The following is a 19194-nucleotide window of genomic DNA, read 5'->3' on the forward strand; positions in this document are numbered from 1 at the left end:
TTATTGGAGCAGGACAATCAGTCAGCCGTGAAGATACACGACGTCATTCGTGATGTTTCTGTACGGATTTCATCTTCATTGGAAAAAGAGTGCAAATCCCTTGTTAGGTCAGGAATTGGTATCCACCAAGTAAGAGAGGATGAGCTTTCATCCAAGTCGTACAAGAGAGTTTCATTTATGAATAATCAAATTAGGGAGTTACCTAATGCAATCAGAGAATGTCCAACAGTATCAACCTTGCTCCTACAATGGAATAAGGAGCTGGAGGAGATTCCAGACCTATTCCTAGCAGCGTTTATGTCCCTAAAAGTCTTGAATTTAAGCGGCTACTCTATCAAGTCTTTGCACCTTGTTTAGATCGACTTGTTGAGCTTCGAGCTGTGGTCTTAGTGAATTGCTCGAGTCTTGAAACATTGGGCAAGTACTTGTTTGCAGCGGGACAGAGATCTCCACATTTGCCATTTAGATCTATCGTTCAACCTTAAACTAGAAGCCATTCCTGCAGGAGTTATGTCTGGTTTGTCTAAGTTAGAGTACGTAGACATGACAGGGAAGGAGCAATTGAAGTTTACTGGGTAGAGAGGAGAGATTTCAACCCAATTTAAAGAAATATTGTCCCTTGATCAATTAATTACTTCATTCATTGGGCTAGAGAGCTCTTCTTTGCCTGTAGAAACTACCAGTAATACTCTTGTCAATATGATGAAGAAATTGAAGAAATTCAAACTCTTTGTGGGTTTCATCAGTAGGAGGGCAGAAGCCATTCTTGCTGTTATTAGTATGGTCCAACGTCGCAGTATCGACGATAATATCGGAGGGTATTGTTCCACATCAATCATGACGAATCTTGATATTATCAAACAGTAGGAAGCAGATATGTTATGCAGTGCTTAAAAAATTAGTAAAGTTATAAAAAAAATATGCATCACAAATTACTATAAAATATTACAAACCAAACGTTTTATAACATAAAATATCGGCAAATTAATTAATAGAAACAAGAAAACAAGCACAAGATACAGCAGAAGTCGTTTCTTGATTGTCTTGCCAAGTGCAAAAAACTCAGGGATCATACACAGAAAAAGAAAGTAGTGGAATATGACTTTTTGTTACAACAACCAAACACAGTATTGATAATCCAGACAAGGACAATGAAAGCGGCAGTGCATATAAATGTTGCACAACCTAGACTAAACTGTCCGAGATTCCTGATGATTCTAACTCCAGCTGATTCCAAGGCACTAGAATTAGAAAACATTTGTAGGGTTTGACAAGCTGAAGCTGTAAAGATTTCTGCAGGTTGATCCATGGATAGGTCGTCCCGAGAGGTAGAGGGAGGTGAAGTTGTGGAGTTGTGTGGTGGTGGTGCTATGACTAGCCATTCATAAGAGCAACAAAACAATTAGTAAATATATAGTTAAAGGAGAATTTTAGAACATGAGGCATGTCAAAGTAGTAGTAGAACAAATGCAGCAACTATATTGTCCTTTATTAGCTTTCGAAGGAGGTTAAAAAGGGTGCATGCCTTTAGAAGAAGTTTTATTAAAAGGCAACTAGTCTAAATAGTTTCCGTCATAATAAAATTACAGTAATTTATTATTTTAATAGTTATATTGATACCTCCTGTCAATAATACTTTTAGTAGAGAATGTTGAAAGACTCAAATCAATTGGGGCATTAGTTATGTGAAATTCTAAAAGTTATCAACTCAGATTAGGTAAGAATCACAGAAGCCTCCATAATTCAGCAAAAAGTGGTTCTTAGCAACAGCAGGCCCATAAAATATTGAAGACCTATGGAGTATTCAAGGTAATCACTAGCAACTAACAGATTGCTGCTTTCCAGAAGCAATAGTCTTTCTTTTAGAGCAACTTCAATTTTGGTTGAGCTTTTACCTCTTCAATCAGTAAAATTAGCATCCAGGCCAGGTACGATAGATTACTTCCTCGTTTGCCTCATTTCCATGGACATAAACCTTGGGTCTTTTTACCTGTAGTATATAAAGAAGATGGTTATGCTACGCTAGACCATCCTGAAGGATGGTGGAAGCTTCTCCACTTACCAGTGACATGGGGGGAAATCCAACATGAAGACGCGCCCCAGAAAAACCCTTTGTGCTAAATAGACACTTGTAACCATGGATGAGAGCATGTTCGCTGCAATACAAACAAACCCAAAAAGGGAAAGGCGGCTCTGTTATTATGTTGTGACAGCAAAATGAATAATTGATCCAAAAAGGAAAAACTAAGATCCTTATATCATGTCATGAATAATCAGAGAATCTTGAAGAAAAGAATCTGTGTCCAGTTTAACATATCCGAGTTGTCTAAAAATTGCATAGCCATGTTATTTAACAGATACCAGTATCACTTACTTGACCCAGATTTGGACATATGTTTGTATATGAAAATGTTTATTTGAAGGGTAAAAGTACCTTTCAAGATCATGACAGAGAGAGCGTGGAAACTCACCTCAAAAGGTAAGTAAAATTTCTACCCTGAAATTCTTGCAACAGAATCCCTTCTTCTTTTGAGTACCTGAACCGCAGCATAGTCAAATCATGAACAGAGAGAAGTTTAGAACAAGTAGGGCATCAGAATATTTTCTTGTCAAACCATCAGTTAGACACTTCATTCTTATATCCTTCTGACAGCAGCCTGAAAAAAGTCCAAAAATAGAGGACGGACAGTAGGAGAATTAGGGATTTTTTGGCAGAGAAAGGGTAGCATGAAAGATGAGCGAAGAGAAGGAATATATCCACACACTTCAAAATCAGTGAAGCTGAAAAAAGATGAATGTGCACCATGTCTTCACATGTGTGTGTGAGAGACGGAGAGACTGAAAGAATCTAACAAACCTTTTCTACAAAAATTCTGCTTCAAAAAGTTCTTTTGCCACCATACTTAAGAGAAGAGGAACAGGAGATGATAAAGTTTACAGGTTGCTGGAGCTGATTTATAACTAAAGAGGATTCTAAACCACCAGTGCACTATAGGGAATTCCCAAGAGTGTCTTAATTAGACACATAAAAAGATGAAGTGCTACGAAGTATTGAAAAAACTTGTCCGCTAGATTTCACATAAATGAAGAGTAATAATCAAGTATCACTCAAACAACTACCTATCATCCTAAAATCTATCTATCATTCTAGATTACCAAATATGAAAAATCTATCTAACACACTATGATGGTGTTTGGATTTGTATTTTGAGTATTTTGTTTTGATGTTTTGGAGATAGAGAGAGAAAAACAGAGAAAAACAGAGATAAATAAGTATGTATTTGAGATAAATAGTATGTTTGAATTCGTATTTTAATATAATATAAATAAATGGTGTATGATTGATGTTGGGATTTGGGAGACAAAGGTTAGTGGTGATTGTCAAATCATGTATTTTTTATATATATTTATTAATATAAGTGTGCGTGTATATAGTATTTTATTTGTTAGTGAAATATAGTATATATATGTATGTTAAATAATTTTCTTTGTTGAGGACTTTTTTTAACATTTTAAATAATAATTACAAATTTAATGAATAATTAAATGCATTGTAGTATTGTCTCCAAAATAATTTTGTTAGACTTTATATTTGGACTGAAAATATAATATATAAAATTCAAATAATAAATATTTTGTATTAAGTATGCATTATTGGTATTTTGAGTACAAATATTTAAATAGTGAAAGTTCAAAAATTAATTAATAGTTAAATGCACTATAGTAATGTGTTGAAAATTCATTCGTTAGACTTTATATTCAGAGTGATAAATTTTAATAGATAATTGAAGTAATAAAAAAATTGAATTAAGTATGTAGTATGGTATATTGTCCTCAATATACAAAATTGTTAAAGTATTTCATTGAGGTAGAAAATTTTTACATATTTTTTATCACCAGCATTGATATTAAACATTTTTAATCATTAGTTTCATAACTTAATAATAATTTCTTATACATAATTATTAATTAGATTTAACATACATTATATATTATATGATATAAAATATATATAATACAAATAATTAAAATAAACAAAGAAAACTCATTTGCTTTGGAACTCATAGACCAACAAAAATAATTTAAAAATGTTGCCCTTTTTTGGGCTAAAAAATAAGGTGTGTTTTTATCAATCCAAACATTGATTTTAGTTTTAGCGCATCTCAGGAATGGGCCAAAACACAAATCCAAACATAGTGTATAATTCTTAGATAGACCCACCTCAAATTTCAACAGTCAGACTGAACTATAAACATATATTTAAAAGAAAAAGGAGCACAAAAAGAATGCTTTTGAACATACCGCCACGGTTCATTATTTTCACAGAAGCGCGAGATTCCATTCATTGCTGAGAAGGTGTCGATATGAACCCACACTTCCTTTGAATTGTTTGTTAAATGCCCTGTGAAAACAATATCATGTTCTTGTAGATATTTGCTGTTAGGCTAGCACTTATGATTCATGTCCAACGAACCAAATCCATTCAATTATGTGTGCGAATGAGAGAGAACGAAAGGGGGCCAATAATGTTCACAACTGTGTTTAAAAGGGGAAACAAAAATGAAAATTATTTAATTTGAATCAGTCTGGAAACCAATCACATTTTAATGAGTTCTATATTGATTAAGGGCTTCTGTCGTAAATCAGTTTCTTTTAATCCTCAGAAATCCTTTATGGCTTATGCAATTGATTTCACCACTTGCACATGCCTTTCTGATGTTTACCATACATAATACCATGTGTATATGATTTCAGGGCAATTCACTATCTTTTATTTTGAGATCAAAATTAAATGTTTGAACTAAATTTCAGTGGAGATCACAAATTTTTATGATGACACCATTCTCAATATTCATAATCCAGGCTAGAGTTTCAGTTACGGGTTTCTTGTGACCAAATATCAAGATCCTAAGTTTCTCCCCACGTATATATCCATACAAATAGCAAAACTGAAGCTAAAGAAAGCACTAGCGAGTGACAGTAAATATCAACAGAAGCAGAAAGCATTTAGATACTGTACGGTTAAGGGCTCCCAACAAATACCCAATTCTGTGTAGTGGGTAGGGTAGTGTGTGCAACAGAGGGGGAAGAGAGTGCTCACCCATCTTATGCAAAGCTTTTAGGGCATGACCGCTAGGATAGTTCTCGTACGATGCCATAAATGTCAAGACCGTACACCCTAGACTACATAATGTGAAGTCAGCAGAAACAGGCTAGTTGCTTAAACAATAGAACTAAACATTACTTCATTTAACCTGATCAGGAACAACCCCAGCATGGCAACATGAAGATATTTCCAGAAACTCTTCTTCCTATTGTTATAGCTGGAGAAAATGAAGACAAAGAAACCAAACAAAATGAGTTAGACATAGAACAAGACTTATGAGATATGACGAAGGATGTTCAAGGAAAAAGACCAGAAGAGACAGAATGATAATTGTAAGACATCTAAACGAAAAGAAAAAGTCAAAAAACATCAACATGCCTAATCTTCTGAAAAACAGACAATAAGTTTCATAAATTACTTCATTGACAATGAATTTGTGTTTAATTACAAGGTTTCTAGAGGTATACCAATTGACCAAATCCAAATCATACAAATAACAGAAGGAACAAACCAAAATAATACAGCTAAAATTGGATAAGGAAGCAACATGACAATAGTTATAAGACTAAGGAAATCTAATACGCTCTAGTTTATTCTACATACAGGTAAGCAACAGGTGAAGGACTATAACTAAATAAAAGAAGTCAACTAAATGGATATAAGAACGCCATAAAGCAATCAATATTGATAAGGAGAGAAATATGCTAAGCATAATTGTTTCCGTCCTCACTCTACAACATACACTAGATTTATTTTGATTCTTATATACAATGGTAGGGTGATGGGACATAAAAGTTTCAAGACTGACAAGCCTATATGCTTGATATGATGAGAATGAAAAGCGGAAAAACTGTTGATTCAAATAGAAAAAGTCAATGTCGTCTTTTTACATGAAATAGGCATATTAACTTAACTTCCTTACTGAATGATAACATGTTCAAGTAAAAGAGACGAATATTCATTAGAATGTGTCCGTGCAAGTAAATTAATGTAGATTAATTAAAATGTGTTTGTCTTGAGAAATCAAACTTGATATTTCCAAGGGTTTTCATGCATCATCTGAATCCACTCACTCGCTACATTGCTCAGTTCAGGTTACAGAGGTAAAAATATGAAACTCCCTAAGATAGATACTGGCATCAAAATCAACAGATGTGTTAGCAACAATATAAAGATACTCCCTGAATAGTAAGTTTTTCAATATTGATTAAAAGAAGCCACCTACATTCTGCTAGCAGCGATTGCAGCTGATAAATTGAAGATAGGAAGAGAGCTAATAATGAAACGGAGTTCCTGCAGCAGGAAAATTATCACCAAAAAACTGTCAAAAGAGTTCAAAAGAGGTGAAATGTTGCCTGACTGCAGACTCTGAAGGGCATACCTTATGTGGAAGTTTTGAATAAAGCAAAACAAATGATAAAACAGGAATAACATAGAACCGAATCCTTCTGTCAAGTAAAACACCAAGCTGCAACAAAAATATACCACATCAAACTTGGGCAAAACAAAAAATCCAGCAATTTTATGTTTTGCAAGAAAGTAAGTCCATCAAGTAGGATTGTCTGTTCCATTAGAACTTTTACTTACAAAGCTTCTTAACTCACAGGTAGTTTCCTTGACAAATCAAATCAAATTACTGTAAATTAGCATTTAAAGACACCAGGAAGTTCAATAACACAAAAGCGGGATTGCACTTTGTCTGTTATATGGTATAGTCCATAAGTTTGAACCGAAATTTAGAGATAGGAAGCAAAACAATTTTTTTACAAGCAAAAAACCCTAAAAAAGTTGAGATGCACTTTCTTCAAATCAGAGGTACACTCCAGGTGTGCTGTTTGACATATATAATTTCAAAGGCACCACTAGTCCAAGACTTTACACAGAAATTACGCACCAGGATAATAAAATCTTACACTCACCAGAAAGAGCGGATATGCTGCCAGCAAGGAACGGGGAAGTGCTGATGTGAAGTACCAGAGAAATGAATGTGTCTGAGGAAATGATATTAAGGAAGAACAAATAAACTTCTTAAACTACATACTAAAAGAATAAAGAAGTAACACATAACAATCATCTAACTATCTAAAGAACAATAACTTTTTATGTAACATGTGAAGTCAAACAAAGAAAAGGGATGTTTTTCTTTTGCTTCTTAGATCATATTTCCTATGACTAGCGGTAGAATTGGCATATTAACAAGCAACAACCAGCCGTAGTGGATCCTTATGACCTCAGCCAGCAAGTCAGCAGTTTTGATATTGGTCCTAGAGCTGGTTTGTCCCAGAGCATTTATGTCCCCTCTCTCAGGAATAGATCAAACCCTATGTACACTAGCTAGGAGTTCAAAACCAGCAACACCGAAAATCCAACGTTCCTTGTGAATGTGATGATCTGACGAGATCCTGTTTTACACGAGCTTAAGACAATCTAAATGTCACAAATATAGGAAGCTATAAGGTTGCAGATGCCATTTTGTCATCTGAAATTTGACTCGCATCTATTCCCAAGCACCTCTTGCCAAAACTCATCCAACAACTATGCATAAAAGGTGCAAAATAATGATGTTATTAAACATAAGTTAGCATATTCATGACATCATAAACAACGAGTATCACTTTTAACCAAACTACTGCCTCAAGTTTCAAAAATTTGAATCAAGATCCATCGCCCTTACATATGTGACAGGAAGCACAGACATGACACAGAATGCTTTGTCTGAACCCAGCTACGATCTTTTTGTCAATGAACAAGATATTGAGGAATCGACCAAGCTAAAGCACATTAGAGGTACAAACTCAGGCAATCAACTATAATCTCAAGAGACAAAATAAGCAGGCGTCAAGTTCTGGTTGATGATTAACATGGATATACGCAAACAAAACCAAGCTTACAACCATGCATGAATTTTAATTGTGTTACAACATATAAAAGTCCCATCTTATAAGAAGCAATGAACCGGAAAAAGACAAACTGAGCCTGCAGAGACTCTATCGATTCTAGACAAACATTCAATATTCTGCCAGTGATTCATGTTAAAAGATAAAAAGTTTTTCAAAGGATACACCCCATTCAGAACTCCGATTCAAGACTGAGTTGAACCAAAAAACTTCCAGTTCAGGCCACAACAACTTCCTCCATAGGACTGAATCCACCAGAATTGTCAGACCTGCAATTCATGATTGTAATAGTTGACCTCATTGTCACAATGGTATCTGGAGACATAACAGATGCAGAAACAGTAGGTTCAAGTACAAACCTATGCAAAACAAAGCAGTTACTAGGCAGGATAATATAGCTTTTCGTAATGAAATTGACCTAGACTGCAGGTCATCAATTCAAGACAGAGTTAGAGAAACAACTACACCATTGGGCTAGTATAGCATTTCATAGACAGACAGATACCAAGAATAACAGCTTCCTCATGGATAAGAAATCACCCAAGAACACAGTAATGCCAATAGCTAATATTTAGGTAATTTACCCAAGCTCATCCAACCTAAAATAGCTAAAACAACTCTGCAAAAATAACTATTTCTTAGAACTTGTCTTAGTCTTGTAATGCTGCTGCAGAAAAAATATGAGTAATGTAAATGGTAATTTAGCATAAAGATACATCAGATTAACTATCCAGCTCTTTAATAATTGACGGCAAAAAAGGATCTTGTCAAACAAAAGATAATGCAGAAATATGAGACTTTCATTGCCCGAACTAGCCAGACAAGACAATGCAGCCACTATTAAGAGCGCGCAACAGAGAGAAAAAACATAATGGACAAAGAAAAGTATATCTCCACACAATTAGTAAGCATACCAGCAGTAGCTCCAGGCCCAAAGGTGAAACAAGTAACAAGATGTCACATCTGAAAACGATGGTAGCAAAAATCTGCCCATTTAACACAAACCATTCAGTCAGACCAGAAAATGATAAAGATGCAAGGATGTTTCATTTTATGAATCATGTTTATCCACATTATTGTTTTTTCCCTTTCTGATTGAAAGTGCTTAAGAGAACTGGAGATCCGAGGAAGAGGGAAATAAGCAGAAAAGGACAAAACCAGCTATGACATAAAGCACAAAAGGGATCTATGTATTCCACAGAACTGCTTCAGGAACAACCAGAGTTGTTTACTAGCTCCTGGAAGTTAAAGAACGTTAATATTTGAAGTCTAAAATCAGAAGTACCTACCCAGACCAGAAAATCTATGAACTCAACGAGCATAAGTGAGCACAGATAAGGTTGCCTACAGATCAACGAAAAGCTACTGCTAAATAGGTTACATAGCCTATTAATCCAAAAGCTGGGTGAATAACACAAAAGCATTGTAGGTGAGAAGGTATATGAACTATATCTTGGTTAATTGAACAGAAACATGACCTGCAGGGATTAAAAGATCGCAGATAAAAGCGAGAAACGGCAAGCTACTTCAATGCTAAATATCAATAACACACTTGCAAAGTATCCAAAAAAATTTGTGAACTTGTAAGAATATGGTCAAACATACCAAATAGTTTAATGCTGCATAAAAACTTCCCTTAAACCAATAATCATACGCCAAGTTAACTGCAAACAACCAAGTAAGATGAGCCACAAATACTGCCCCAGAACGATTTTTATGTTAAGACATTAAAAAATGTCAAAGTTCTATTTTGAATGAGAACTATAAAACTGGAGAGAAACAAATTGCAATCCCCGAAGACAAAATTGAGTTCATCAATTAAGTGGTCCTCCTAATGAGAGTTTTCCATCGTCAATTAAGTGTTCCTCCTAATTGAGAGTTCATCCATCATGTGTAGGTTTCATATAATAAAAAATCACAACCAAAGAAGTAAAATAAATCCTTGGAATCAAAGTCAACTTAGACAAGCATATCCAGATACTGATTCTACTTAGTAATAATAACAATTAAAATAATCTCTTAAATAGATTAAGTTCAGAACAAGCTGAATAGGAATACATTCTCAGGAAATTAATTATTTAGGAAGCAACTAATAGTTATTTTTGTTGATGTGGATTTTGGTCTAAGTTGGCTGCTTCAGTCAGAATGATGATTTTAATACCATGTATGCCTGGTTTGGAATACATGTGTTGCTAATAGCAAATTGCTGGAGGAGGCAGACACTATGGTAGTCAAGTTGGAATGATCTATGATTTGCGGTGCACCCCTATCACTCATTGGTATGATATGAAAGGTTAGTTAAGTTATAAATATGTTTCCCAAAGATATTTCATTTAATGTTGCAATCTCAATCAGCAAATATCAACCAAGACTTTGAATGTTGCTGAGTATTTGCTCAATGCAAATGCCCGTGATATTATGCGGTCTATGAGTTTATTGTAATCTGCATTTAAAACTCAAAGACCTTCCCATGTCCATCTATACTCTTTACATGAACCTTACAAAGCTGGTTTGACAATTTAAAAGGCAGGTACATGCTTTGCAATCTCAAAGATGTTTATTTTAACATAAAAATTTTAATTGTAAAAGCAGCTAGGTCCAAATCAGATTTGTAGGTCTCATCTAAGTATAAAAACAAGACCTAGGAAGCTCATCTTGACTCCTAACTTCAAACTACCAAGTACCAAGAGTATATAAATTCCATTCTCGCCTAAATAATCCAATTATCCAAGTCAAGAATGACATTAGTTTTCTACATGGAATAAGCAAACCTCAGAATTGTTGCTTGAGACTTAACGATTGAGAGAGCAATTGAACTAGAATAATTTAGGGACATATCTATACCTCAATCCTCCCTGTCATACATATGAGTAAACTGCTGTTCTTCAAAGATCATATTCAATTGACACCAACATCATTCAGCTCTACCAGAAAAGATAGATTTGGCAAACATGAGGCACTCATATTCCGACATGTTTACCATTATAAAATCCTCTTAACTCATATAACCAGGTTAAGAAGTATTTGAAGTCTAATGATCATAAAAATCATAATTGTAGGATACACCACAGGTGGAGCCAGATTAACTACTCAAGAACTAAGGGGATCAAAACAAGATACCTTTTTTTTAATTTTGTCTAAAAAGTTAAGAGAAACCAGATGAGGTCCCAAGCAATTTACTAAATACCAAGGAAAAAAAAATATTAGAACAATTTCGGGAGGGAAGTTGAATCCTTTACCAAAATTCTTTAACCAAACAAAATCAAAATTGCGGCCATTGCAATCCCGCCGGACTAAGTTCTTGGGCCAACTAATTGAAACCCACTTGTGAATCATATCTGTGAGGTCCACAACAAAATCTTCTTCATTACCAGACACCCACAACTAGGATCGCAGTTTTTCAACCAAGGGTGCTTCGCTGAGTAACAAGCGGTAAAACACAATCTTTCTTGGCGATGAAGAAGAGAATTTGGAATGGGTAACCGTACAAGACTTTGGATCATATTGAACAAAATAACCATCAGTTTCCTAAATAACTAATTTCTTAATTCTATCCTATTATTTCTCATTCCTCATCATAATGGTAAGTTCGCAATTTTACTTGCCTTCACAAGGTAGTATATTTGTACAGTAGTCTTCTAAAAAATAGGAGAGGCACCACTAAATGTGATCTCACCTTTGGAGTTTTATGAAAGGTTGCAAAATTTCAAGACAAAAGTACAGTTTTCTTTTCTTTTTCCTTTTCTCTTTTTTTTTTCCCCTCTCTTGTATTATTACACAAGGAAAATGCAATTGTAGCTGGGAATAACAAAAAGTAATGCTATTTAAAAGAGACATATTCTGGACCATCCTTTTAACCAACACAGATGTTTACCTAAAGTCTCCTTTAAAAATAACATTCCATAGCATGAATCAAAGATAACTAAATGATTATGTAACTGATTCCAAATTCTATGTGCCTGCCTCTCTACAGCAACTCAAGACTTCATATTTGGTTCTTTAGATTGCTCAACAGTGCCAAATATTTCTACAAGCACAATTGTTTTCTTAAAAATGGGCCAATGAAGGTAATATTACCTAGACCAAACGCCAATATGTTAGGAAGGGGGCGTGTGCAGTAGAACAGCATGTGAAACTGAAGAGCAGTCAATATTACAAAAAACACTTCAACCTGAGAACCAAAATTTTTCCGGATCTGCAAAAGTTTAGAGGTAACTTTGCATCAGTAACTACCGTACCCAATGAGAACAGAAGTGATTCAGAAGATCAGGAAACTCTGCAAGAAAGAGCATAACTGGAATCCCAGCATCAGAGATCTAATTCATAGCAAAAATGTCCTCAGACATATCAAAATAGTAGAATAACGGATGCAGCTTTCTGAAAGACTATGAGTATAAAAACTCATAAAATGCAGTAAAACACCAACATCTGATGAATTGATGGAATCACTTCTTTCTGGCATAAACATCTTTTGAGGGTATCAAGTAGTAAATTGCATCACATGTTGACATGGTAAATACCTTATCACAGCAATAACAATCACATCGTACGCTCTATAAGTGCAATTAACTAATAACGTATGAGATAATAAGAACAGAGGAGTGATGAAAATTCATTTCAACTTATACCTGAATGCGGAAGAGGCGCAGTGTAGACAGGATAATGCAACCTAACACCAAACGAACTGGCCAAAAATACAGATAATGTGAATCGGCATAGTAATACAGACAAGAAATGGATGCAGAAAGATCAGAAGATAGAACTGGTTAATGTGATCAATCCATCATGCTCACTCATTTAAGACACCGAGTGATCCAAAAAAGTAGAAAGGGCGTAACAAAAATCTGGGAGCCAGAAAATGGTAAATAAAATTATTTTAGGGGTTGAAAATTGTTCAACCGTGGAAAGAAGTGAACATTACGCCCTAGCTCGACCAAAGTACTAAATGATTTCACTTTTACCAGTAACATAGAAATTAATAAAACAAATATGTAGGGAATATGTTTCGAGGATAAATGAGGAAATTTTCTATTTAACAATATCGGCTTTTTGGTTTGTGATGCACAATTTACGATGATACAAGCCTAGATCTAATATTTATAATGTTTTGGCCAGAGACTCTCGTCATAGCAATTCCAATTATTTGATTAGTGCAATTGAATTGCAATTTTTCATCTGAGAAGTTTGAAAAATTGACCCCCACCATTCCATTTTTATCATTTTATCTTGGGGACTTAATAATAAATCTTAATGTGTCTCACAACCGAGTTCATTTAAAGTTTGGTCCTGGAAAGACTCGGATGTTTCTATTTTTGCCTAGAATCCACAATGAAGCATATGGATCCTTAATTGGTTAGTATAGAGTTACCATGAATTAAGTGAAGTATCATAATAATCAATTCAGTGAAGATAGTATACAACAGAATAACCCAATCAGCCAGATAATTCTTCAACCGTTCACTCGTGATAATTACTAAAATCGATTGTCTTAAGATTAGAAACTTTTCCTATATGTTTCCTGAGTAAACAGAAGATAAATCCAGTATTCTATCACATGTGCAAAATTCAATCAAATGGTATTATGCCTCTACGGCTCTACATTAAAAGCGGAATGCTTTGTGAAACCAGTTTCTGCCTTTATGACCCAATATTAGCATGCCCACATTCTTCCAACAGGTTATGTTTGCATAAAGTAAATCCCTCGCCAGTCACCCAAAGGTCCATTGGAAAAAGTAAATGAATCAGGTGCGACAAGCACAATTCAGAGTGAAAATAAGCACCTACAAAGACATTGTCTTTTTTTAAACGGTCATTGGAACTAAAGTACTTCAGTACACACCATAAGTGAACCTACAAAGATCTGAAAGATACAAAAAAAAAAATACATACAACATGTCGCAATGCACAAACCTATAAAGAAAAAGGAGAATAATAACATCTCATGTTCCCAGGTAATATCTTGGCAAAGAAGTGTAGTATCAATTAAATAAAACATAAAGAAAGGCACATGCCACAGGATAAGGTATTACCTGCGTAAAGGCTGTATATTTTTGGCAAGTGTAATAAACTTGCTGCTAGGACAAATGGAGAGGCTAAAATTGATACGAACAGGGCACCTGTACAAAAAGTAGTTGTTATGCTAGAAGAATCATAACCTCACTGGGTGACACTAACGTCCCTATATTATTTCTAAATACGAAGGTTAGGCTTCCTCATAACCAGGAACTTCTATGCAAGAAGCGGCAAAAAGTAAAACATTGCAGTGATCAATTTCAAGAATCTTGAGGAGCCCCCTTCTAGATCTCCAATTGACAGGGCCCAGATCCTGAGGGGGAACATTAAATTATAGTCAATTTGAGTCTGAACCAAACGCTAGAACTGGTATGGGCCAGAAACTACACCGCACAAGATAAGAGAAAGTCATTTACACACAAATGCATTTGTTAAAAAGTCAAATAGATAAAGGAACCTAAGAGAAAGTCATTACACGCAAACGCATTTTTTAAAAATCTAATAGATAAAGGAATTTTGAAACCAACGACACAATAGAGGGGAAAGGACAGCCATTTGCTTGAAGGGATTATATTTGCAAGTCAAATATTCACTATGTCCTAGTGAGTGTTCCACTGTCTTGATAGCAGAGGGTATATCAGAATTACTGTCTAAAATGATGGGTACAATTTTTGGGAGGATAAGTGGCTCAAGAGAGTGTTAAGTAGTGCGACCATCTAGGAGTTGCCTATGGTTCAGAAAGTCGCAGCAAATTGTGTGCCGTCTAAACCTAATTTCTATCACTGTGATGAAATTCATTACGGTATGTAGCTTCTCGTAATTCAGGTGTTTTTCCATGAAACTCATGTATAGTAATCCAAAGGATTCCCCACGAACGTTCCCCAGCTGAGATATGAACTCAACATTAACAACAGTAAATGGGCGAGATGCCTGGGGTAATCAAAGTCTTGAAGTTAATCGAACAGAATTTAACTAAGCAGGCAACTGATGGAGCACCTTTACACTACATCTAATCAGGAACAATGCATGTTACCATTGGAGTCCTAAGAAACCATACCTATAAATGTACGAGGAACAACTCCAGGAAATTCCAAGTGATCATACTGACATGGCCCACAAAAACAAACACAGACAAACAAAAATTAATAGAATACTCCACCAAAACAGTAAATTTTTGTAACCAAGCAAAAGATCTAGTTTTACCTTCTCTATCTGATGCCGATGATATAATATGTCGTGCATTGCCTAAACGATAGAAGCACACATCTTTAAGATTCTTGGTCCTCAATTTTCATCAAGACCAAACAAATAAAAGAAACCACTTATATCCGAGAAAAAAGTAAAGAAACCCAAAATCCTCAAAAACCCGAAAACAAAAATCAAACAAATATTTGACCGAACACATTGTTGATCCGATAAGAGATCAAGAAAAGAAGTTTTGAAAAACCCAAAACCCCAAAAATAAAAACAAATAATCCGCGAATTACATAACAACTTTAAAATTCTTGGCCATTTCTCAGTTTTCATCAAGACCAAAAAAATAGAAGAAATCCAAATATTTCCAAGAAAAAAGTAAACCAAAACCCAAAATCCTGAAAACCCGAGAACAGGTTCAACCAAATATTTCATCGAACATATTCTTGAAAAAACAAAAATTCTGAAAATCCCGAAAAGAAAATCAAGAAGATATTTCCAAGAAAAGAAGCGTTGAAAAACCCAAAACCCCAAGAACCCTGAAATAAAAACAAATATCCGCGAATTACATCGCACCTGAACATTGAAGCTTTCTTCGACCTTTGTGTAAGGTGCCATGAACACATAAAAAGCGGCAATCGAACCCAACAACAGATCATAACCTTATTGCAAACCATTCGCAAGCAAATTCATTAGCAATTTAAGTAAACAGCCAGAACTGAAACGTGATTAAGGTTGCTCTGAATCGTCGTACCATAAAGTTGCATGAATTTGGAATTGAGAGCCATTCTCGTCGCTACGGAGTGCGAATCCAGAATATGGTGGTGAAGATGGCATGACTGATGAGTGGGACACGCTTTTTACAATCACCCCCAACTTATCCGGTTAATTCAAATCGTACCGCAAAGTTACCGTATTTAAATTACGTTTAGCCCCTTCAACTCTTCAAATTAGCATTGTCCCCCTTCAGTTATATTTATATGACACACTACCCCTCTCAAATCTAAAAATAGACACTTTAACCACTGTTTGTGAATGGCCTGTAAAAGAAATAAACAAACTTTGAAAGTAAAACAACAAAGATATAATATGAAGAATTCATTGGGAAACTTTTGAATCGATATTAATATAATTGTATGTCACCATGAGAAACTAAATATCATTATTGGCCTTAAAAAGGAGAGACATATTTTCTTTTTTATGGTATAAAACTATCCCCTTATGAAAAACTAAATAGCGATTTACATCCCTATATTTGTTAAAATACAACAATTACTTCCCTATATTTTTTAAAATGAAGCAATTTACCTCACTGTATAAAGAGGTAAATTACTTCATTTTAAAAAGTAAGGGAAAGTAAATTGTTATATTTTTTTTATAGGAGGGTAATATGCTCATTTTCAATATCACTGCGGGTAAATTGATATTCACCCATATTAATAATATGCAACATGTTGCCAAAATAGCTAATCTTTCTCATTGAATCGGAGGAGGAGAATGTGTTCGAGAATTGGGTTCTTGGGGCGAGGGGAGGGCTGATCTTCTGAGTTAACGTGGTTATGTTCTTCCTCCTATGACCTAGTATTTATATATTTATTTATGGAAAAGCATTGGAAGTAGTGTTGACTCCACCGTTGGTGGTGGGGTGGGGGTTGGAGTATGGTAGGAGAACTGATATCATAGGAAATCAAAATCTAAATTATGCTAAATATTTTTTGATAAAATAAAGAAAAAAAATCTTACTAAAATAGAGTAAAAGAAAGAATTTATTAGCATAAATTAAAACAAAAAACCACTTAATTTTAGAATGTAAATCATGTTCATAAATGAATAACTTTTGCTATTAGAATATTACAAATTTATATTAAATTTATAGGTTAATTATACATAGACGTCATCTGAAAATACGACATTAAACTTTAACTCGTAGAAGTTTTAACTTATGCTTAATGTTCCCTTCAAAATTTCTTTCCTCGCACCTAACAACTTTTTATTAGGGTTTTGACGAAAAAAGCTGAAAATCTGAAGCTAACAAAAAAAACTACATAAAATTTTAATTTTGTCCATCATGTAATATTTTTATGTACATTTTTATATTTTGAAAGGGATAAAGATAATATATATATATATATGTGTGTGTGTGTGTGGGGAGTGCGGTTAAAAATATTATATTTTCTTTCTTATAAGTACAAAATTATTTATATAAGAATGTTAAATGCGCAATAAATTTTAAAATTTATGTAAATTTTTTGCTAACGTCGATATTTTTTGTTCAAACCTAACAAAAATGGATTCAGATGTAAGCAATGAATTTTTGGAGAAGCGTAAGTGTAATTTTAAAACTTATTTGGAGAAAGATATAATTTTACATTTTTAGCTTAACCCTAAATCTATTTTAATATTTAATATAATGATAAGATAATTATTTTTCCCCAGGTTAATTGAATATATTTTAACTAATCTGGTTTTTTTTTTATTTTTATTATAAATAGTGTTTATTTTAGTATATTTGTATTATTAAAATACTTCGATAACTAAAATCAATCGGTTCTAACTCAAAAATTGCAGTTTCGGCTTTGAACCGGTTAGTATCGGTGCCAAGGCACAAAAATATTATATTTTAAAATTTTAATAAAATTAAATTATAAACCAAGTGTTTTTACAATTATACTTGTAAAATTTTAATTTATATAAAAATTTATTGCCCTTGGATTTACTTACCTTTTTTTTAAGTATATAAACTAAAGAATGAAGTATATGTCATCATGCCACTATTATAGCACCCTCTAAAAGACTATGAATATATCTCCCCTAAATATCATACTTAATTATATATGTAACTGTGCACATAATGCAATCCCTACGGAGTATATATATATATACCCACACACACAGGTAATCCCACCATCACCACAAGCGCAATTGACTCTCCATTCACAAGATTATATATACACATATAAAATATAACAAAATAATGTTTTTATAATTAGTTTGCACATCACCCATATTTTATGACTTTATACACTCCAATAACGTGATTTTCATTTTTACTATTGACTATGAAGAAAACTACATAATAGCTCGACCTGACTAAAATTCAAGGTTTGGACTTAGCCCTCGCTGGTTAAAATTTATATCTGAAAAAATGTTAGCAGATGAATTAGCTTGCAACTCAATAAACAAATAACTGGCGCTATCTTACATCAAATATAGTCCGGACAAAACAAAATGAACAACATATATATAATACAGTTAATTTAATCTCAACATAATCAACTTTATCACATATCACAACCAACTCATCACAAGACAATACTCCTCTTTTCCTAATCTATTTACCAGAAGGTGATGTATTTTTCTTCTGCACCAACTTAATTTCACCATTTATTATATAATGTTTTAGTAAATTCCCTTGACATGTTACGAAGGGCCATCAATCTCATTTCGCATCATAGCTTTTTTCATATATCATAGTTTTTTTATATCGCATCATAGTCTTTTCTTTTCAACTAGTAGACTTAATGCAAATAATCGGTCCAACAGGCCTAGTCCAAATGGCCTATGAGCAAGGTATCATACCCATAGCCCATCTATTATACTAACATGGCAGGTTAATAAGCCAAATCCAATAGGATAACTCGCCAGATATTAAAGATGACAAGTTATACGTATTTCTAACACCATAAGACATATCATGCCAAAAAATTTTCAACAAACTCCTAGAGTGATGGTGGCTGACTTGGCATCAGCAGGTAAAATGAAATTTGCATAAGTAGGCTTGACTGACATGACTCATTCAAATAGTCATAACTTCTTAAAGATAAGTCCAAATAGCAATGTGTTCTTTTTTTGTTAGTAATCTAACCATGCAGCTTTCTAACGATATATCACAAGTTGCTAAAACTTCTAAATTTGCTCTTCATCGGCCTATAAATAAAGGTCATTGTGCATTCATGAGGGTATCAAGTATTATTCACGCAATCA

The 19194-nt window shown here is 34.0% G+C and overlaps 1 protein-coding gene across 5 annotated transcripts; it reads right to left on the minus strand.

Moving 5' to 3' along the window:
* LOC105169914 (dol-P-Man:Man(7)GlcNAc(2)-PP-Dol alpha-1,6-mannosyltransferase) lies at nt 946-16054 on the minus strand. Of its 5 annotated transcripts, none has more exons than XM_011090470.2 (21): nt 15965-16054; nt 15787-15872; nt 15220-15261; nt 15074-15119; nt 14034-14120; nt 12633-12688; nt 12082-12199; nt 9610-9668; nt 8919-8990; nt 8364-8427; nt 8170-8273; nt 7027-7098; nt 6489-6575; nt 6333-6400; nt 5256-5324; nt 5102-5184; nt 4303-4402; nt 2472-2537; nt 2063-2156; nt 1896-1990; nt 946-1374 (listed from the first exon to the last, which is right to left on the minus strand). In XM_011090470.2, the coding sequence occupies exons 1-20, from the start codon at nt 15996-15998 to the stop codon at nt 1913-1915; spliced, it is 1485 nt and encodes a 494-aa protein (XP_011088772.1). In that variant the 5' UTR covers nt 15999-16054; the 3' UTR covers nt 946-1374; nt 1896-1912. The 5 variants fall into 5 exon arrangements, 4 of the variants coding, with proteins under 4 accessions (XP_011088772.1, XP_020550126.1, XP_020550132.1 ...); XM_020694467.1 differs by having other exon boundaries at nt 15787-15876; nt 15965-16045; XR_002287226.1 differs by lacking the exons at nt 946-1374; nt 1896-1990 and adding an exon at nt 2616-2657 and having other exon boundaries at nt 2095-2156.

This window comes from Sesamum indicum, linkage group LG1 (genome assembly GCF_000512975.1).
Source record: "Sesamum indicum cultivar Zhongzhi No. 13 linkage group LG1, S_indicum_v1.0, whole genome shotgun sequence".
NCBI classification, from domain to species: domain Eukaryota; kingdom Viridiplantae; phylum Streptophyta; class Magnoliopsida; order Lamiales; family Pedaliaceae; genus Sesamum; species Sesamum indicum.

Coding starts and splice junctions, on each gene's coding strand:
- LOC105169914 (XM_011090470.2), bottom strand. CDS start 15,998: ATGGCTCTCAATTCCAAATTCATGCAACTTTATG. Junction 12,689..14,033: donor AATATACAGCCTTTACGCAG/GTAATACCTTAT, acceptor ATTTTTGGCCAG/TTCGTTTGGTGTTAGGTTGC. Junction 8,428..8,918: donor TGGGCCTGGAGCTACTGCTG/GTATGCTTACTA, acceptor GATGACCTGCAG/TCTAGGTCAATTTCATTACG.